The sequence below is a fragment of the Periplaneta americana genome, chromosome 6, assembly GCF_040183065.1.
Source record: "Periplaneta americana isolate PAMFEO1 chromosome 6, P.americana_PAMFEO1_priV1, whole genome shotgun sequence".
In the NCBI taxonomy this organism is placed as follows: Eukaryota; Metazoa; Arthropoda; class Insecta; order Blattodea; family Blattidae; genus Periplaneta; species Periplaneta americana.
In genome coordinates, this window is record NC_091122.1 from 91,033,193 (window position 1) to 91,051,245 (window position 18,053).

General features: G+C 37.5%; 1 protein-coding gene across 1 annotated transcript in view; it reads left to right on the forward strand.

Annotated features, from left to right (window-relative positions):
* Positions 1-18,053, forward strand: part of LOC138701488 (scavenger receptor class B member 1-like) — a 180,099-nt gene that overhangs the window by 122,639 nt on the left and 39,407 nt on the right. Inside the window, exons 3-4 of the mRNA XM_069828404.1 lie at positions 4,206-4,369; positions 4,516-4,657. Coding sequence (XP_069684505.1) covers positions 4,206-4,369; positions 4,516-4,657 — 306 coding nt within the window. The remainder of the gene's footprint in view (positions 1-4,205; positions 4,370-4,515; positions 4,658-18,053) is intronic.

The window sequence follows — 18,053 nt, forward strand, 5'->3', positions numbered from 1 at the left end:
AATGCGACAGGCTCATGTCAGTAGATTTACTGCCATGTAAAAGAACTCTTGCGGACAAAATTCCGGCACACTGGCGACGCTGATATAACCTCGGCAGTTGCGAGCGTCGTTAAATAAAACATAACATTTTTTTACACTTCCCCTCTGTCATCATCTTCATCATCATCATCATCTCCGTTTCTTTCCTAGGTTTCGGGCTTGCTCCGATGTAGAGTCGGCTGCGGGCTGTTACCGAACTTGGACTCCGTCGATATCTGATCATTCGTAGCGCACCGTGGACTTGCGGTAACTCGTGGAACCGGGGTTGAGGGACCGCGATGAGACCTACGTCGAAAGGTAAAGGAATGATAATGTAGGCTGTAGGGAGTTCGGTGGTGGTGGTCAAGGTGATATACAGGTGATACAAAACCTCTGCGACAAACTCTGAGGGGTGCTAGATCTAACAATAAGGAACCCTTTTTGTTAAACAACCTATGTCTTTTCACGCGTCGTTTCGAAGTTACCGCTGAAAATGTTTTTGCGCGGGCGTACGTCAATGTATGCGAATGTTTGTTTGTTGAGATGTTCCTAAGAGACGAGAAGGGTTGTTGTTGTTTATTTACGTTTTAATGTTCAATACCTTTTCCTTTCAGTTCAGTGTAATCATCAATTGAGAATGGATGTCTACGCGGTCTTCCACCAATGCGCCGGGGACGAAGAGACCCATCGTCTCGAAGGCGCTGATAAAGTCGAGCAAACATTGTGTGGTGAGGGTGATTACTGTTTTGAAACTGTTGTTAGTACATGTGGAGAGCTCTACTTCCGTTTCCGCGAGCCTCCCCATAACACATTACCATGTCGGCTAACTCGGGAAAAGTGTAGACATCCATTCTCAATTGATGATTAGACTGAACTGAAAGGAAAAGGTATTGAACATTAAACGTAAACAAACAACAACAACCCTTCTCGTTTCTTACAAACATCTCAACAAACAAATAGGAGTGCATAAATTCGCATACATTGACGTACGCCCACGCAAAAACATTTTCAACGATAACTTCTAAACGACGTGTCAAAAGACATAGGTTGTTTAACAAAAAGGGTTCCTTATTGTTAAATCTATCACCCCTCAGAGCTTGTCGTAGAGATGTTGAATCACCCTGTATAGCACTCGGAGCATTAGGGCACACACACTATTCCATCTCGAGTATTACAATGGGCCTACCCGAGCGGCCTACATGCGAGGACAGTCCCAGTCCGTACCCTCCCATGAAATGGAGACTAATAGATAGGCCTATAAGGAACTGACAATGATCATTGCAAAAGCAGTTTCCAATATAAAAATCAACAAAGCTCGCCAACTAAGTACACAAGTCCTTTAGCAGAGCACTAGGATGAGGGAGTGTGGATCAGTTACCTCCTGTGGTCAGTTTTCACAGGCACATCCCTCCTGTCCCGTCGAATAAGATTTAAAGATAATAACAACCCAAATTTCCTCCCTGTCACACTTTATTTAGGAAAATAAATAGCACTCTTCCCTTCCGTTCTAAAGCCCTGTTCCCTTCCAGCTATTCCAATAAACATGTAAGTATCAGACCCTATGAGACCTTAATCAGACTATCTTAGATTAGCGTTCTTGATTCCAAGTTGGTAGGCGACTGTTTCGCAGAATATATGAAGGGCTTGGGTGGAATAAGGGCCTAACCCACTCTTCCATAAAAATTAGTTCTTTTTTTTTTCAATATAGCAGGCAACATCTAATGTGTACGTTCACGAGTTCCACCCCCCCCCCTCCCCAAAAAAAAAGAGCACAACATACTGCTTCCAATTTTGGTGGAAGAAGAATCGTTTTTCTTAGAAATTAAAAAAAAAAAACGTAGGATAGGCCTTTTTTCCACCAACCTCTTAATTTCATTAGGTCGAGCATGCCAGTTTCTGATAAACTAGTTCAGTTTCGTAATTACTTATGTGACAAGAATAAGTTGAAGATTCAAAATATATACCAAATAAAAATATATAGACTAAATAAAATTATGTACTTCTACGGAAAAAACTATGAATGCATGGAAAGTTTTCATGCCAAGTTCAACTTATAATCTTATGTAGCCCATTCAGATTTGCTGAAGTATTAAAAAAGATTCAGGTAGACAGAAAAATGTAAATAAAGTACGAAGCAGTCTAAAAATGTTAAGTTGTTTAACATTAAGAAAGTCAGTAAATTTCAGTCGCTCATCAATGGTTTCGATAAAAGTAAGCTGTCTTTCTCAGAGTATATCTCTGCTGTCGGTTATTGAAATACGAATACAAACATCGAATGTACTCGTATTTGTTTAAAGCTAAACACGGCGCTACGGTTATTGTTAGCTGTTCCGTGTTTTATCTTACCTTGATCAACTTTAACAAGTTGACAGGTTAAACTTAATATTTTGTTACAAGCTATAGAAACACAATGTTTAACCACATCATAAGTGTAAGTTAATACAAGTAACATTGATTTTAACTTATGTATATTGTAATTTGGAAGGAAAGTTGTGTCTCCATTGTTCGGAGGGGACAGGGTACTGACTACCATTGTTTACAATTATTTAAGTCCATGACCACAGTTAATGTGATTTCAGATGGAAGAGAAGACAGCGTACCTTCTTTTGGAAGGAAATGGGGCTACATATTTAAGACGGAATCGAGCGACTCCGGATTGACTAAGACCGCGCACCCGAGTTCAAATCTCGGCGACGCGATGGCGGAATTGTATTTGTGTTAGACAAAGCCAAGGTTGTGAGAGTTTGTCTCGGGGTTCTCCTGTCCTTCCTTCGCAATTCCACCAAAATTCTCGACAATTTCGCTTTCATTATCGTCTTCGTCTTAAAAACAGGGCATCATTTGTACTTGCGTGACGCTGAATCGATCATTTGCCATGGTGTGTCTTTTTCGCGGTTTGTCCAAACAGTGGTAGAGATTAGTGATTGTGTACTATAGGCGACTAATAAATCTGCATTGAGCTTATGTCGATCAGGACTAGCGCGCTGGTCTTCCTTCCAAGCAGCTCAGGTTCGACCCTCGGCCTGGTCGTGATGGAATTTGTTGTCGACAAAACAGAAGTTTCAGAGTTTTGTCAGGGTATTTCCGTGTTCTCTATCATTTCACCAACATTCTTTACCTCCCCCTCATTTCATCTGTTAACTGCAGTAGTTAAAAATAGATTTGTGTGAAGTGGAGAACAGAACGGATCTCCGATGCTGATATATCATTTAAAAGATTGGGGTTTATCAGGTACTTGTCTGGGGATGGGACCTGACTCTATCTTGTCTGAGGCAAGATGACCTACTTGTCAGCACTGGATATACGAACGCCACCCAGACTACCTATCGACCAGGAACTACAATATAATCGCAAATAGGGCCCAGAGGAGTCGTTCTGGATCTGGCATTCGAAAAGTTAGTTAGCCAGCCATAGTTCTGCATAGTATGCGCCTAGATTGTTCCTTTAAGACAAGAGCATAACGACACCTGTAGATCTGTGAGGTACTGCAGATCACCATCAGAGATATGGTATACGGCACTTATCCATGCAGCTGTATAACGAGCTTCCCTTACTTGCCTTACGCTGTGTATTCTGACAAAACTTAACACCTAAGATAACAGTAAGACATTACAGTACAAACACAAACCACTATACACACTCAACCACTATATGTGAGGAAGTTAACTTTCCTTTTGGGTCTCGTAGTCCGAACGAGCGAGAATTTCTTTTGTGGTCATTCTGTAGTCAAAATGGATGTTTCTCGATTTAGTATACAAATGTGTTAATGTTTCTCATGTGCTCACTAACTCTGCTCGAAAGTGCAAAAAAAAAAAAAAAAAAAATGGCAGAAAATCTTTCAGGTGTGAAATTTCTTTGTCATCCAGGAATGAATAAAACTGTTAGAACATTTCGAGACAGCGAAAGGATAAAGGACAAAATTCGTAAGAGAAGGTTACATGTTTTAAAAACACTTCGTGTAGAACGATTACAATTAAAGATACACATTTTATTTTATTCTGTATACTGACAGGTAATGGTATTGATTAGTGACAAACTGACAATTCAAGTGATTCTCGTGAAATTATGTTGCGGACAGCATGACAGAAGCTAGTAACTCAACTACGAATAGCGGGGGCCTCGGCTAGACTATTATGGTGTTGGTGCAGTAACTTTCTTCGTGTACTCATATAACTATCTGTGTACAGAGGCTGAGGATGCGCAGGGGCTTTCCACCCTTTGAGTGGTGGGTCACACCCCCTGAGGAGGTCTTCGTCAGTTTCTACGTCTTCAACGTGAGCAACTACGAGCAGTTTCTCAACGGGTCGCACTCCAAGCTACGCCTCCAGGAAGTGGGGCCTTACGTCTTCAAGTGAGTCATTTGATATTACAGAATACATTTAAACATAACAATTTCCTCTGCCTCTTGTGTATTTCTGTTCTCCTCTATACAGTCTCTGATAACGTTCACTTTAGATTCTCGCATATTATTTACTTGGATTGTATTGTGTAATGCAGGGAGGTAGAACAACATACCAATGTGGAGCACAATGGGAATGACACACTGACCTACAAGAGGCAGTATAAGGTCGAGTTCGTGCCAGAACTCAACACCCTCAATCTCAACGACACGGTGGTGATACCAAATCTAGCCCTTCTGGTGAGTTCTGAATCACGTAAGATAACTGTATGATGCTAATGCCTAAGACGGCCAAGACAGGTTAAACAACAAATGCATTCATGCCTATACAGTACAATATTAAAGAAGCTAAGTATCCTTCCGTAGGTTAACATGATTAGTAAATTGTATTACTGAACGGACAGCCGACGCATTCGAAAGGTTAAGTGCATATTTACATAAATGTATACAGAGGGTGATTCCTTTGCACCTTCCTTTCAGTTTTATGCAAACTTTCATTTTATAGCATGAATTGAAAATTGTGCCTTTTTTTTTTTTAGGAGATTTTAACGCAAGAATAAGTGTGAAACTTTTACAGGGAATTATATCAATGCTATCTCTAGTACTAAAGAAAACCTTGATCATTAACGGCTTCCTTACTGAAAATAGGCTGGATGATCAAGGAACATTAGAACCAGTTCATAGGGTAAACTTTGGTAATATTGTGATACTAATAACATTATGATAATTCTTTTTGAAAATTTTTTACAATTTTACTGAGCGAGAGGAAAATCGGTTTTTTGCGTCAACGTTTTATGGGAATGTTCGTGGACAAGTTTCTGCACAAAACCGGCCCTTCTCTCGTTCAGTAAAGTTGTAAAAAATTCTCAAAAAGTACTGTCATAATATTATTAGTACCACCTGTTTTTAACGTGTAACTTCTATATTCGATGTACAGAAATAGAGAAAAAGGAAGGATTTAGTAAAGTTTAATATAATCCTAGGAGGGTTACAAGGTACAGCATTAAAAAAATAATGTTACTCTTCTTTGACATGGACGCGAAACAGATGAATGCATAATACAGGGTGATTCAGACTACCCGTAACAGTAATTTATTTCGGAAACTGGTGCATTAAAATTTTCGAGACAAAAATATTTATAACTAAACAGCGCGTGAACTTTCACTTGACCTTGGTTTCATCAATCAACGTTAACAGGAAATAGGGTCAGTGGCGTATCACTTTAAAATTTCAAATGGGAGTCGGGATCAAATAGGGTACCATTTGATAGAGCTCTTCAAAACAAACAACTTTCATAGGAAACGTTTTTATTAATTTCTACTCTTTCAATGAGAAAAAGTACGAAAAAACAATGGGTGATTCGGACCAAACGTAAGTCATTTATTTCGGAAACTAGTGCAGTAAAATTTTCGAAAAAAAAATTATAACTAAACCATATGTGAACTTTCACTTGAGCTTGATTTCATCAATCAACCTTAACAGGAAATAGTCAGTGACGTATCACTTTAAAATTTCAAATGGGAGTCGACGTCATATAGGGTACCATTTGATAGAGCTCTTCAAAACAAAGAACTTTCATAGGAAACGTTTTTATCAGTTTCTACTCTTTCAATGAGAAAACGTACAAAAAGGCAATGTCATCAATATTGAGAAATGTTACAAGACGAAATGTAAACAAGACAATTAATGTTGACAGGTGTTACTGAAAGATTGGAGAAATGCCATTAATTTTTACAAATGTTCAAACTGTCTGCCGTTCTGAGAAGCACACACCCATACCCTTCTTCTAACACTGTCAGTGACTCGTAACACTTCGACGAGGTCAAGTGACTGGCAGATCTCCCGGATTCGCTGTTTTAAGTCATCTCTTGTTGTGGGACAATCTTGATAGACGATGTTTTTCAATCGTCCCCAAAAATAGAAATCCAAAGGATTCAAGTCAGGAGATAGTGCTGGCCATACCACAGAACCGCATCGCCCAGGGAAGAGCTGATTGGCTGTATCACGTGCCACCAAAGGGAAATGAGCTGGGAAACCACCCTGCTGAAGCCACATTACTGCTCGTGTTGCCAGTGGTACGTCCTCCAAAAGCTGGTTGAGGATGTTCTTAAGGAAGTCAGCATTGTCTTGTTTACATTTTCGTCTTGTAACATTCTCAATATTGATGGCATTGTCTTTTTGTACGTTTTCTCATTAAAACAATAGGAATTGATAAAAACGTTTCCAATGAAAGCTGTTTGTTTTGAAGAGCTCTATCAAATGGTACCTTATTTGACCCCGACTCCCATTTGAAATTTTAAAGTGATACGCCACTGACCCTATTTCCTGTTAAGGCTGATTGATGAAATCAAGGTCAAGTGAAAGTTCACATATGGTTTAGTTATAAATATGTTTGTCTCGAAAATTTTAACGCACTAGTTTCTAAAATAAATGACTGTTGTGGGTGGTCTGAATCATCCTGTATATGAGTAACTATAGAAAGTTAATTCAAGCTTGGCATTATTCATATATATGTAGGGATAAATAACAATAACATTTCCGGGTGATTGTCATATTCTTACTGTATACGTAACTTACACAATGTGTCAGTTAATTTTTATTGTCTGTGGCGCAGAAACAGTTCTTTACTTATCTTTAATAATAGGCCTGCATTCTGTTTTAAGGCATTATTATTGGAGTATTGAATGTTATTCGTAGTGTATTTCATCTGTTCATCAGACACACTTAACATTTATAGCAAATACAGTAGAACCCCGCTAGTTCGAAACCAGGGCCTATTCGGATTATCGACATTTCGAATTAAGCGGGGGACAGGAATGCATAAGGAAAACCACGCCTTATTCCCTTCCCACCTTTCAGTATCCACCACCGCTTCAGTTTCGAGGTTTATGAAGTGTTAGTGGGACATTGCCGCTTCTTCAAGATTATCTGCTTTTCGTCAGAAGGTGACAAATTGTCATAATAGTATAAAAATAAGGATTAATTATTCATTCACTACTAATGAAATAAGTTGTACTGTATGTTGTAAACTTTGAGTTTCTAAATATTGTAGCATTAAATTGATTGAGTTTCAGTTCAGTTAATACTCTCCAATCTCCCTATATCTCTCTCTGTAATTTTTCCATTATCCGGAATTTCGGATTAGCAGGGTTCGGACTAGCGAGGTTCTACTGTAATAATTGCTTATCTATCGTAAGTCCATTAGTCTAATTCCGTATAAAGGTTAAGCTTATATCCAATCATAGGGATTTCCTCAAATCCCTTGTCATTTTGATGGCAATGTGAACGAAAGTCAAGGATGTCGTTCAATTGCTGTCATCATTATCGCTTTCAAGGACTGTTACTCCTGCCTGCAGTCCGTTCCGTTTCCGTCAGTCTTATTTTATCCTACATGTTTTCGAGCTTTCAGTATTTTTGTTGGGTTTTATTCGGATATTACTTTCACTATTTAAACGGTAACTACCTACCTATTCGTTCCTCACTCCTCCATTTCTATTAGTTTGTGCATCTTCAGTTCATTTATAATACAGAGTGGGCCATTGGAATCTGACGATTTTTAACACACAGCAGAGGTCTGCATCGGACGTCTTCGCTCGAGCGCCAAGTAGTTCATAGCATAATCCGATAGGTAGCGCACATGCATGATGGGTAAAATTGTCACGAGCGATAAATCCTCGAACGGTATAAGCCGAGCGTTAGACATTCGTTCTTGTTACAGTGATGAACTGTGTAGTAACATCATAGATGTTTATCATTTCAAAACTTTGCAGTGTTTAACTAACCTCTCCATAGTATAACTATAAAACTTGCTTTAAAATGTAATATAAATGTTGTAGGTAATTCCCCCCCCCCCACACAGGAGTGATTTTGTTTTTGCCACATCTGATAGATGTTATTGGATGTAAATGTAATTATTATAAACGGAGAACACAATCATGATAATGCAAGAACTGTATCAAGTTTTCTAGTAAAAATAATAATAATAATAATAATAATAATAATAATAATAATAATCTCTAATAATTAGTGTATCAATCTTTGCGTCTGTAACAGTTGTGCAGCATGATTATTCGTTTTATTATATTTTCTGTGACGTTATCTCTGTACTAATATTGTTATTAATCTACTGCTATATCAATAATATTTTGTAAGACGTTTCTACATTGTCGCAGTATATAGGCGGAACACTATGTATGGACCTATCATAATATAGCCTATATGGGGTAAATCAAATATTGAATAATTATTAATTAGCAATAATAACTGTATATCGAAGTTTTTCATACTATTTTACTTATAACTTCATGTTCCTGTTTTGGTACGTTCCATTGACTGTTCCATTAAAAGTTTGTCATAAACGCAGAAAATAAAGCCTTATTTTTACCGTGTGAGCAAAACATATGTTTATCTTATCTGTCGCCTTCCTTACAAGATAAGACATGTCGGTGAGAGGACCTTGTACTGTGCTTCTATTTATTACGAGCGTATCACGACCGATCGTATCTCACTCGAGGGTGCGACATTCGACCGAGTTCAAGCAAGCATTTAACTACAATGCAGCACTCTGAGTCATACAGTAAGTTGATAATAATGACATTTAGGCGAGTGAGTTATTATGCGTTTGTGCTACGTGTGCTGTTGCTGTAACAATGGAGCAATGGAATGCTGAATGTCGTGCTTTTGTGGTGCAAAAACATTGTCAGTGACAGTGACTCAGTGTCATTATACAAGATCATTTCGTCGACATATTAAATTTCGACATCATACGCACCTAGGGTGACCAGATTCACATCGATAAAAAAGAGGACACAAAGCTTCAAAAAGAAGGACATCGTTCGAAAAAAAGAGGACAGAAAATATGTACGTAATTTAGGCTAAAGCCTAAATTATTTTTAATTTACGTCAATATCTATTTTATTACAAAATATTTACAGTACAGATTTAGGCTTATATCATACTTAAAAGTATATTAATACATATTTTATTACAAAATAATTATGATAAAACTTAATAATAATGATTTTACAGTTAGCTACATATGAAAGTCAAGGGAACTATAATTTATTATTAAAGAGGACAGAAAATATATATTTACATTTATATTCGCACCTCGATCTCTCGATTTACTAGCTACCTGTGTGCAACGGCCATAACAAAGAGGAGCAAAGAGAGTTATGATCGTTGGCAAAGAGTATATTCCGTCGATGCTGCTGCCACCTACAGATGCAGATGAAAAAGGCTTTAAATCAGGTAATTTAAAAATATCAGACATACAAACAAGTTACGAAAGAGAGGACATTTCTTGATTTTTTTTTTAAATCCGCCCGGACCTCGGAAAAAAGCCTGAAAAGGAGGACATATCGGACAAAAGAGGACGTCTGGTCACCCTATACGCACCCTCTTCGTAGTCCACGTGTAACAACCTGGTGTGGCCTTGCCAGTTTTGGAATCATAGGTCCTTATTTCTTTGAAAAGAATGCTAAAGTTGTCACAATGATTTCTAATCGGTACAAAGAGATGTTAGGCGACTTTCTTACTGCAGAGCTACTTTATCGTGGAATCGATCTCAACGTCGTATGGTTTCAGCAAGATTGGGCTACAGTCCACACTGTCACGGCGTTTCCAAACCATGTGATTTCCGTGGTCCGCACGTTCTTCCGATCCATCAGTATGTGACTACTTTCTTTGGGTTACGTTACGTATCAAGTGTACATTAGAAAACCAAGGGGCATTAATAGAATTAAAGAGGCTATACGGGAAGAAATCACAGCCATACCAGACAACATGGTGCAATTAGCGATTCAGAATCTACGTGACAGACTGCAGCATTGTATCATAAGTGGTGGGGGATATATAAGAAATACGCTGTTTAGAGAATGAGGTCACGTACCCAATTGCATTCAATAACCTATTGTTATATAACAGTATTACAAATTTTAATTTGTATCTTACACTGTTGATTTCGTTTTGAAAATCGTCAGGTTCCCATAATCCATCCTGTATTTTACTTATATCCATGATTTACTAAGAAATATCAAGCATCCGAGTGCAGGAATTTCACTGTCAAAACAAATAATTTTTTAATCGAGACCAGGGCGGCAATGAATCTTCGGGTTCCTTAAAAGCCATTTGTAAGTAAGTAAGTAAGTCGAGATCACCAGCATAGCTCAATAGTAACGAAGGGAACTCGTGAACGAGGCTGCACTTGAACGTTGGTTCGAGTACCGCTTGGACTGATTATCTGGATTGGTTTTTCAAGGCGAATATCAAGTAACGGATGGCAAATCCTCGGAATCGTCTCGCCAAATATCATCTCTCGTGTACCAATTCCAGTAACGGTTAGCATGCCTGACCGTGCAACGAGCGGGCCCGGGTTCAAATTCTGGTTGGAACAAGTTACCTGGTTGAGGTTTTTCGGGGTTTTCCCTCAACCAATTAAGAGCAAATGTGGGTAATTTTCGGCGCTGAACCCTGAACTTATTTTGCCGGCATTGATTTCACCTTCACTTCACTCAGATGCTAGATAACCAAAGCAGTTGATAAAGCGTCGTAAAATAAGTGATTTAAAAATCTACCAATTTCAACGATAACACCTTCGTTAAATAAGCGACAAATAATTGTTATTAGTTATTTTCAGTGCCTGTCTTTCATTCACATAAATAATAAAGAAGCCGCCACTGTGATTTTAATTGCGATGTGGACGAGTTCTTTAACTCTCCAAATTGTTATTCTATCGCGATCACATGGTTATCCTCCCAGCAATTACTATTGATTACTGGCCACCGGCATAGCTCAGTCCGGTTAGGGCAGCGATGTCAAAGAAAGAGCGCATGAACGACGTTCGATTCCTTCGCGTGCTTACGTGCTGGAGTGGAATTCCATAAACACAGAAACGAGAAAGACACAGGAGAGGACAAAGTGAAAATGATCTGGTGTCCAGATGTAATAATTCGTTACACAGTTGTTTATACATTTTTATTAAATGCAATTATTTGATAGCTGAATAATTTATGTTTTACAATAGTCAGCCAAGATTAGTTTTGTAGACTATTATAGCCTAATACTGCTTTAATAACATAACATATATAATGATTTCTGAATTTTCTTGATTATTAGAACTATTATCTTCTGTAATGGCGAAAATAGGGAAAATTAGCATTTCAAAATGAAGTTTCACAAGAATAGTTCACATGATTTCTGTTGTAATGTTGTAATGTTTGTACTATATTATTTGAAGTAGCAAGTCGAAGCGTAGCAAGCATACTATTATCACATAAGTTGTCCCTTAGTCATCAATGAAAAAAATTAACATACAAATATGCTTGTTGTCATAATTTGAACTGCAAATTTACGGACCATAGCATACAGTTCAGGGCTCTAACATTTGTAAAATGTAAGGAGATCCTGATCATTATATGCATGTTTTAATAACGTTCTATTCCCAATATCAATTATTTCTAGCTGCAATTCTTCCCGTACAGTTTCTATGTATGCAGCAAGAGATCGATAGAAAAGTTCTAGTTTAGATTTAATTATTTTCAAGTCCCGAAATCGTCTGTCGAAGTCCATTCTAAGATCTTCCAATGTACTGTAATATTTATCTGTATCAATTTTTTCATTCAGTGACTGAATATGCTGAACGTGAAAGAAGTTGCGTTGTGACATTTGAGATGTCCACAACGAAAACTTCAACTTGAAGCTGTTAACTGTGTCTGCCATATTGTAAATTAAAATGTTTTTACCTTGCAGCTTCAAATTTAAATTATTAAGGTGTTCAAACATGTCAACGAAAAAGGCAAGGTCCTTTATCCAGTTTGGGTCAGAAATTTCAGGCAATTCTTTGTTCTTGCTCAGCATAAACTCAGAATCAATTGACTGTAGAAATTCTTTAAACTGGCGGTGAGGAAGAGCATGCGCCCTAATAAAATTAATGGATTTCATCACAGTATCAATTACCTGACTCGTGTGTTTTCCACATATTAAGCACTGTATATCTCCTTTCTGTTCCTTGCATAGAAACTCCAGTGCCCATTCGATCTGGAACTTGTACGTCCTCTTCGCTGGGTGCAAGATTAATGCCAACTATACATAGTACAACCCTCACTGAAGCACGTATTCGTGGCTGCGTGCTCTACGTGCGCAAGCGTTCTCTGTAGCGCATATACGCTCTAATTGACATCCCTGGTAGTGATGGGCGAAGTTGTTCTTTTCCCGGAACAGTTCCGACGGTTCCGGTTCCGAAAAAATACTACGTTCCAAATAACAGTTCCGAAATAACAGTCACCAGTGGTGATGAGTCGGAGTCGTTTAGTCGTTCAAACGAACGGTACAGTATCCTCCTTCTTCACCATGAAGCTCACACTGGAGCACTCATAGGCATGACATAGTACACATTCTTATCTATAGATGGCACTGCAATGCACATTCGAATCGATTTTGGAAAATTGCTGTGCATGCGGACAGAACTCAAAAGCTTAATGTTAGTAATTACACAGATGTTGACTACAAGGACAGAATACAACACTTTGTTTTCGTACATAAAGTTATAAAGACATGGTAGCCAACTAAAAAAAAATAACATAACATTTAAAACATATGGTATGTAATAATAATAATAATAAATATTACAATTTCATAAATAAAAAATATATATATTGGCAGTACTGAAACCTGGAAACCCCGCAGTGGGTTAGTAAAATGTTGGAATCGCATCTTTACCAAAGTGTAATTTAAACTTCGCATTAAACCTCGCTCTCCAAATCAGTACTTATATGGGTAGTTTCCAACAAATAATGCTACAACATTTTTGTCGTTCTTTGATAACAGAGAAGATAGCATAAAGACTTGTGCTTGTCAGACTTAACCTCAACAAACGACATACAGACATTGTAACTAAACCACTCATTACCATTTACGACTTTAACCTTTGTATAGAATCAGCTGATCAATGAATTAATAATAGTATGCGTACTTTATGACTTTGTAGAATGTTTATAAAACAGAATTAGTCAACTAATGGTGAAATAAACCATAAAGCGGGAATGAATATTACAGATTATTAAATACTTACTATAACATTACAGATGATTGGCCAGTCTTACAAATGTTGATATTAAAGTTCGCGCCACCGTAAGGATTTCAATTTCCATGCGCCCCCCTCCAACCACGTGAGAGTTTCAAATACCAACTTCATCCAACGAAGTTCCAAGAACAACGAGAACAGTGTAACTGCTGCTGTCGTTGGTTCATCGGAACAAGCTCCGACGTTCCGACTGTTATCTCGGAGTCGGAACATACCTTGTGCAACACGGTACTGCGAGCCCGCAACAGCTGGGCAAGTGAGCAGCTCGGAGTCGGAACACTGTTATTTCGGAACAGGAGGTTCCGACCTACTGTTCATTTTTGCAACAGTTCCGAGGGAGTCGGAACATACCTTGTGCAACGCGGTACTGCGAGCTCGCAACAGCTGGGCAAGTGAGCAGCTCGGAGTCGGAACACTGTTATTTCGGAACAGGAGGTTCCGACCTACTGTTCATTTTTGCAACAGTTCCGAGACCGGAACAGTTCCAAAATAACTGTTGTGTTATTTTTTACCCATCTCTAATCCCTGGCTTAGGGTCTTGCCTGCTCATCCAGAGTTGTGCTCGGGCGCGAGTTTTATTTTCGCTTGGGCTGATTACCTGACTTTTCCAACCGTAAGGCAAATGTCAGCTAATCTATAGCTAGAGCCGCATTTAGGTGTGATGCCGCCCCTAGCAGTGCTAACATTTTCCGCCCCCCAGCTCCCACAAACAGTTTATGAGCAGCTATTACACAGGTCATGTTTAGTTTAAATTAGTTTTAAATGAAATTATACAGTTCAGGAAACAATAAATTACTGGAATCAAAATACATGCATCTTACTTGTGAATTATAAAGATTTCTTTCGCAGTTTCTCCACAGAGAAAACATTGATGATATCATCAAAATTGATCTGCATATTAGACTTGATGCAAAGATACATATTCTAACTTATTCATTGTTTAAACAAAATTGATTTGTGAAAGCCAGGCTGTTTATTTTTAAACATTGGTTTTGATGGTGATATAATTATTACGAGTATTTTTTTATTTCGATAGAAAGTATAAAGTAAATTGAAAAATAAACTCCAACTCTTTGCGGAATAAACCTTACATATCGAATTATAATAGTGCACATGCTGAAAAGTGATTAAGTAGTATTCTTGACGATATATATTGGAAATATAACTGAGAGTTGTGGTTACTATTCATAGGTATAAATAATAAACACATATCCAATTTGATTTTCAACAATGCTTTGTTTATACAAGCAGTTAAATTTAAGTAGTTTCATGATGTAATCACATGACACCGGTATTACAATATAATTATGCAGGTACACAGTTTCCTTTTACTCTCGCCGCGACAGCGACAATGCGACATTCGATTTCCAAAAGGTGTTCAAGAACCAACTTCAGAAAATATTTATTAACAAGTGTTCTAAAAACAAATTTCACTTCAAAACGAAAATAGAAAAAAAAAAAAAAAGAAAGAAGAGAAGGGACAGAGAGAGTTAATAATGCCCCCTGGAAATTGCCGCCCTAGCCAACTGCATAGGTTGCCTAAGCCTATATGCGGCACTGTATATAGCGAATCCTCGGCCTCATCACCGCAAGCTATCACCAATCTCATTGGCTCTAAATTACCTAGTAGTTGATACAGCATCTTAAATAACCAACTAAAATAAAATTTGCAATTCATTTTTGTGTTCAGATAAGTCTAGTAATATAATGAAAAATATGTAAGTTCAATCATAAGACTTAGCTCTTTGCAAATATTTATTTGCTATGAAGGTATAAAATATATAAACGTTTTCGCCTTATTGGGCATCATCAGATATAATAAAATACGTGATCTGGAACTTGAGTAAATTGACAAATGAACAATATAATATACATGGCAAATGGATCTTCATGAGTTTTATGTATGGAGTTATAAGTAAAGTTTGTTAGAACTAATTTCAATACAATGTGAACTTGAAGGAATCGAAAAAATAGTTGCGTATACATATAACTCATGTTACAAGTATATATACATGGTAAATGATAAGTGGTTAAATTATGCAGGTAATTAAAGTTTTAACATCGCTGTTACCTGCATAATTTAACCACTTATCATTTATCATGTATATATACTTGTAACATGAGTTATATGTATACGCAACTATTTTTTCGATTCCTTCAAGTTCACATTGTATTGAAATTAGTTCTAACAAACTTTACTTATAACTCCATACATAAAACTCATGAAGATCCATTTGCCATGTATATTATATTGTTCATTTGTCAATTTACTCAAGTTCCAGATCACGTATTTTATTATATCTGATGATGCCCAATAAGGCGAAAACGTTTATATATTTTATACCTTCATATCAAATAAATATTTGCAAAGAGATAAGTCTTACGATTGAACTTACATATTTTTCATTATAAAATAAAATTATTAATGATATTACTGTTATGGTTATAATGACGAACATTTTTTTTATTAGATCGTACAGTATTTAGTGATGAGGCCACTTTTCATCGACACAACGTGGGAAATGTCATTATTAATTTCAATGAACATGAGTTGCAGCCAGGAAGTCAAAATGAGGATAGCGATGGCCAAGGAAGCTTTTAATAGAAAAAGAAGCATCTTCTGCAGACCTCTGGGAAAAGAACTAAGGAAGAGACTAGTGAAATGCTTTGTATGGAGCAGAAACATGGACATTACGACGGAGTGAAGAGAAGCGAATAGAAGCATTTGAAATGTGGATATGGAGAAGAATGGAACGTGTGAAGTAAACAGACAGAATAAGAAATGAAGCTGTGTTGGAAAGAGTGGGTGAAGAAAGAATGATGCTGAAACTGATCAGGGAGAGGAAAAGGAATTGGTTGGATCACTGTCTGAGAAGAAACTGCCTACTGAAGGATGCACTGGAAGGAATGGTGAACGCGAGAAGAGTTCGGAGTAGAAGAAAATATCAGATCATAGACGACATTAAGATATATGTGTCATATGAGGAAACGAAGAGGAAGGCAGAAAATAGGAAAGCTTGGAGAAAGTTGAGTTTTCGGTGAAAGACCTGCCCTTGGGCAGAACAATGAATGAGTGAATGAATGAAAGAACAGGGGAGCAATAGTAGTCTGGAAGTTAATTTGTGACGTGCTCCTGCAACAATTAGTGTCTGGTGCCTTTTTTCTGCGCGGTGTCCACTGTAAAATCGCAGCATTGCCTCGATATGTTGGGACAGTTTGTAGTGCCCCAAGTTCTCAACGCTAAAGTAAACTTTTAGCAAAATGGTGCACTTCGCAAGCACATTTCGTGAATTGTCAAATGAAACATTTCAACAGAAGTGTATCAGGAGAGATGGATGAAAACCATGACTATCACACTCTCTGGACCTCACTTCTCTGCAATTTTACTGTCAAGAAAAGAGGACACAGTGCACTCATTAACAACGCCAGCTATTTGAAAGAGCGAATCAGAGAAGCTATTACATTCGTCATTCTTGATATTCTTGGTCATGGAGTACCACCTATACTTGTTTTTTTTTTTTTTCTTCTGTAAGATGAGACATGACAGGAGCGTTGCGATCGGAAAAACAACTGAATGTTACATAGTGTGGTAGGCCTGTTGCTATGGTAACAACGGTTGAGTTGCCAAACTTACCGTTCCCAGATGGCAAGTGCTTAATAGCTCTCTTCGCGACATTTATTGTGCACACAATGTTATCATTGGCACGTTTCGTCTTTGATTCTCTGTCGATTTTTATATTGTTTTCTTACCTTCGCGTCAATTGTCAATGAATGTTTTAACGTCAATTACTAGCTTCCATCAGCTGGCAGCATGGTAGTCCATATTGGCAACATAGCACTGTAGTTCCAAACTCGGCCCTTAACTGTCATGTCCCATCTTTCAAAAAAACAACTATAGTGCGAAAAGTATTTTAACAATGACCTTCAACTGTTTACGCCAAGTGTCAATTGTTTCCCACCAGATGCCATGCGGCAGCAATCGCTACCGATCAATAAAGCGGTTCAAACAGTGACTACTTTTTTGTTTAAAACGCTTGAAAATTAAATGAATTGCTTGAACAATTAATATTTTATTAACAACTGTATGAAACAAGTAACAATTAAATATAATTATAAACAAATTAGGTGTCACTCGGGTTTTATCCGGCAACCTTTCGACATGCAGTCGAATGTACTACCATTGTCCTGTATACCACCGCTTGGTTTTATTGTGATAACGTTTTACTATTACATTGAGGGGAAATGCAACAATGCAGAATTCGAGGAAATTGTCTTTATACCAGCACGAGGGGTCGTTTAAGAATATTCTATAACACGCACGTTACAAATGACTTTATTTTGTTCGTAGCGTTGTTTCACTCGACCTGCGGTCTCTTTTCGCAAACATCTCTACTCAAAAACTTGATTGTAATTTTTAAATGTGTAGCGTACGTAACTGTTAACTACAGTAACTGCCTGTTTCATATCTATATAATTATTTGTTACAATTATATAATAATTAAAATTTCGCCATGACTTTGCAACAGACTGTATTATTTTACATTTACGAAAATA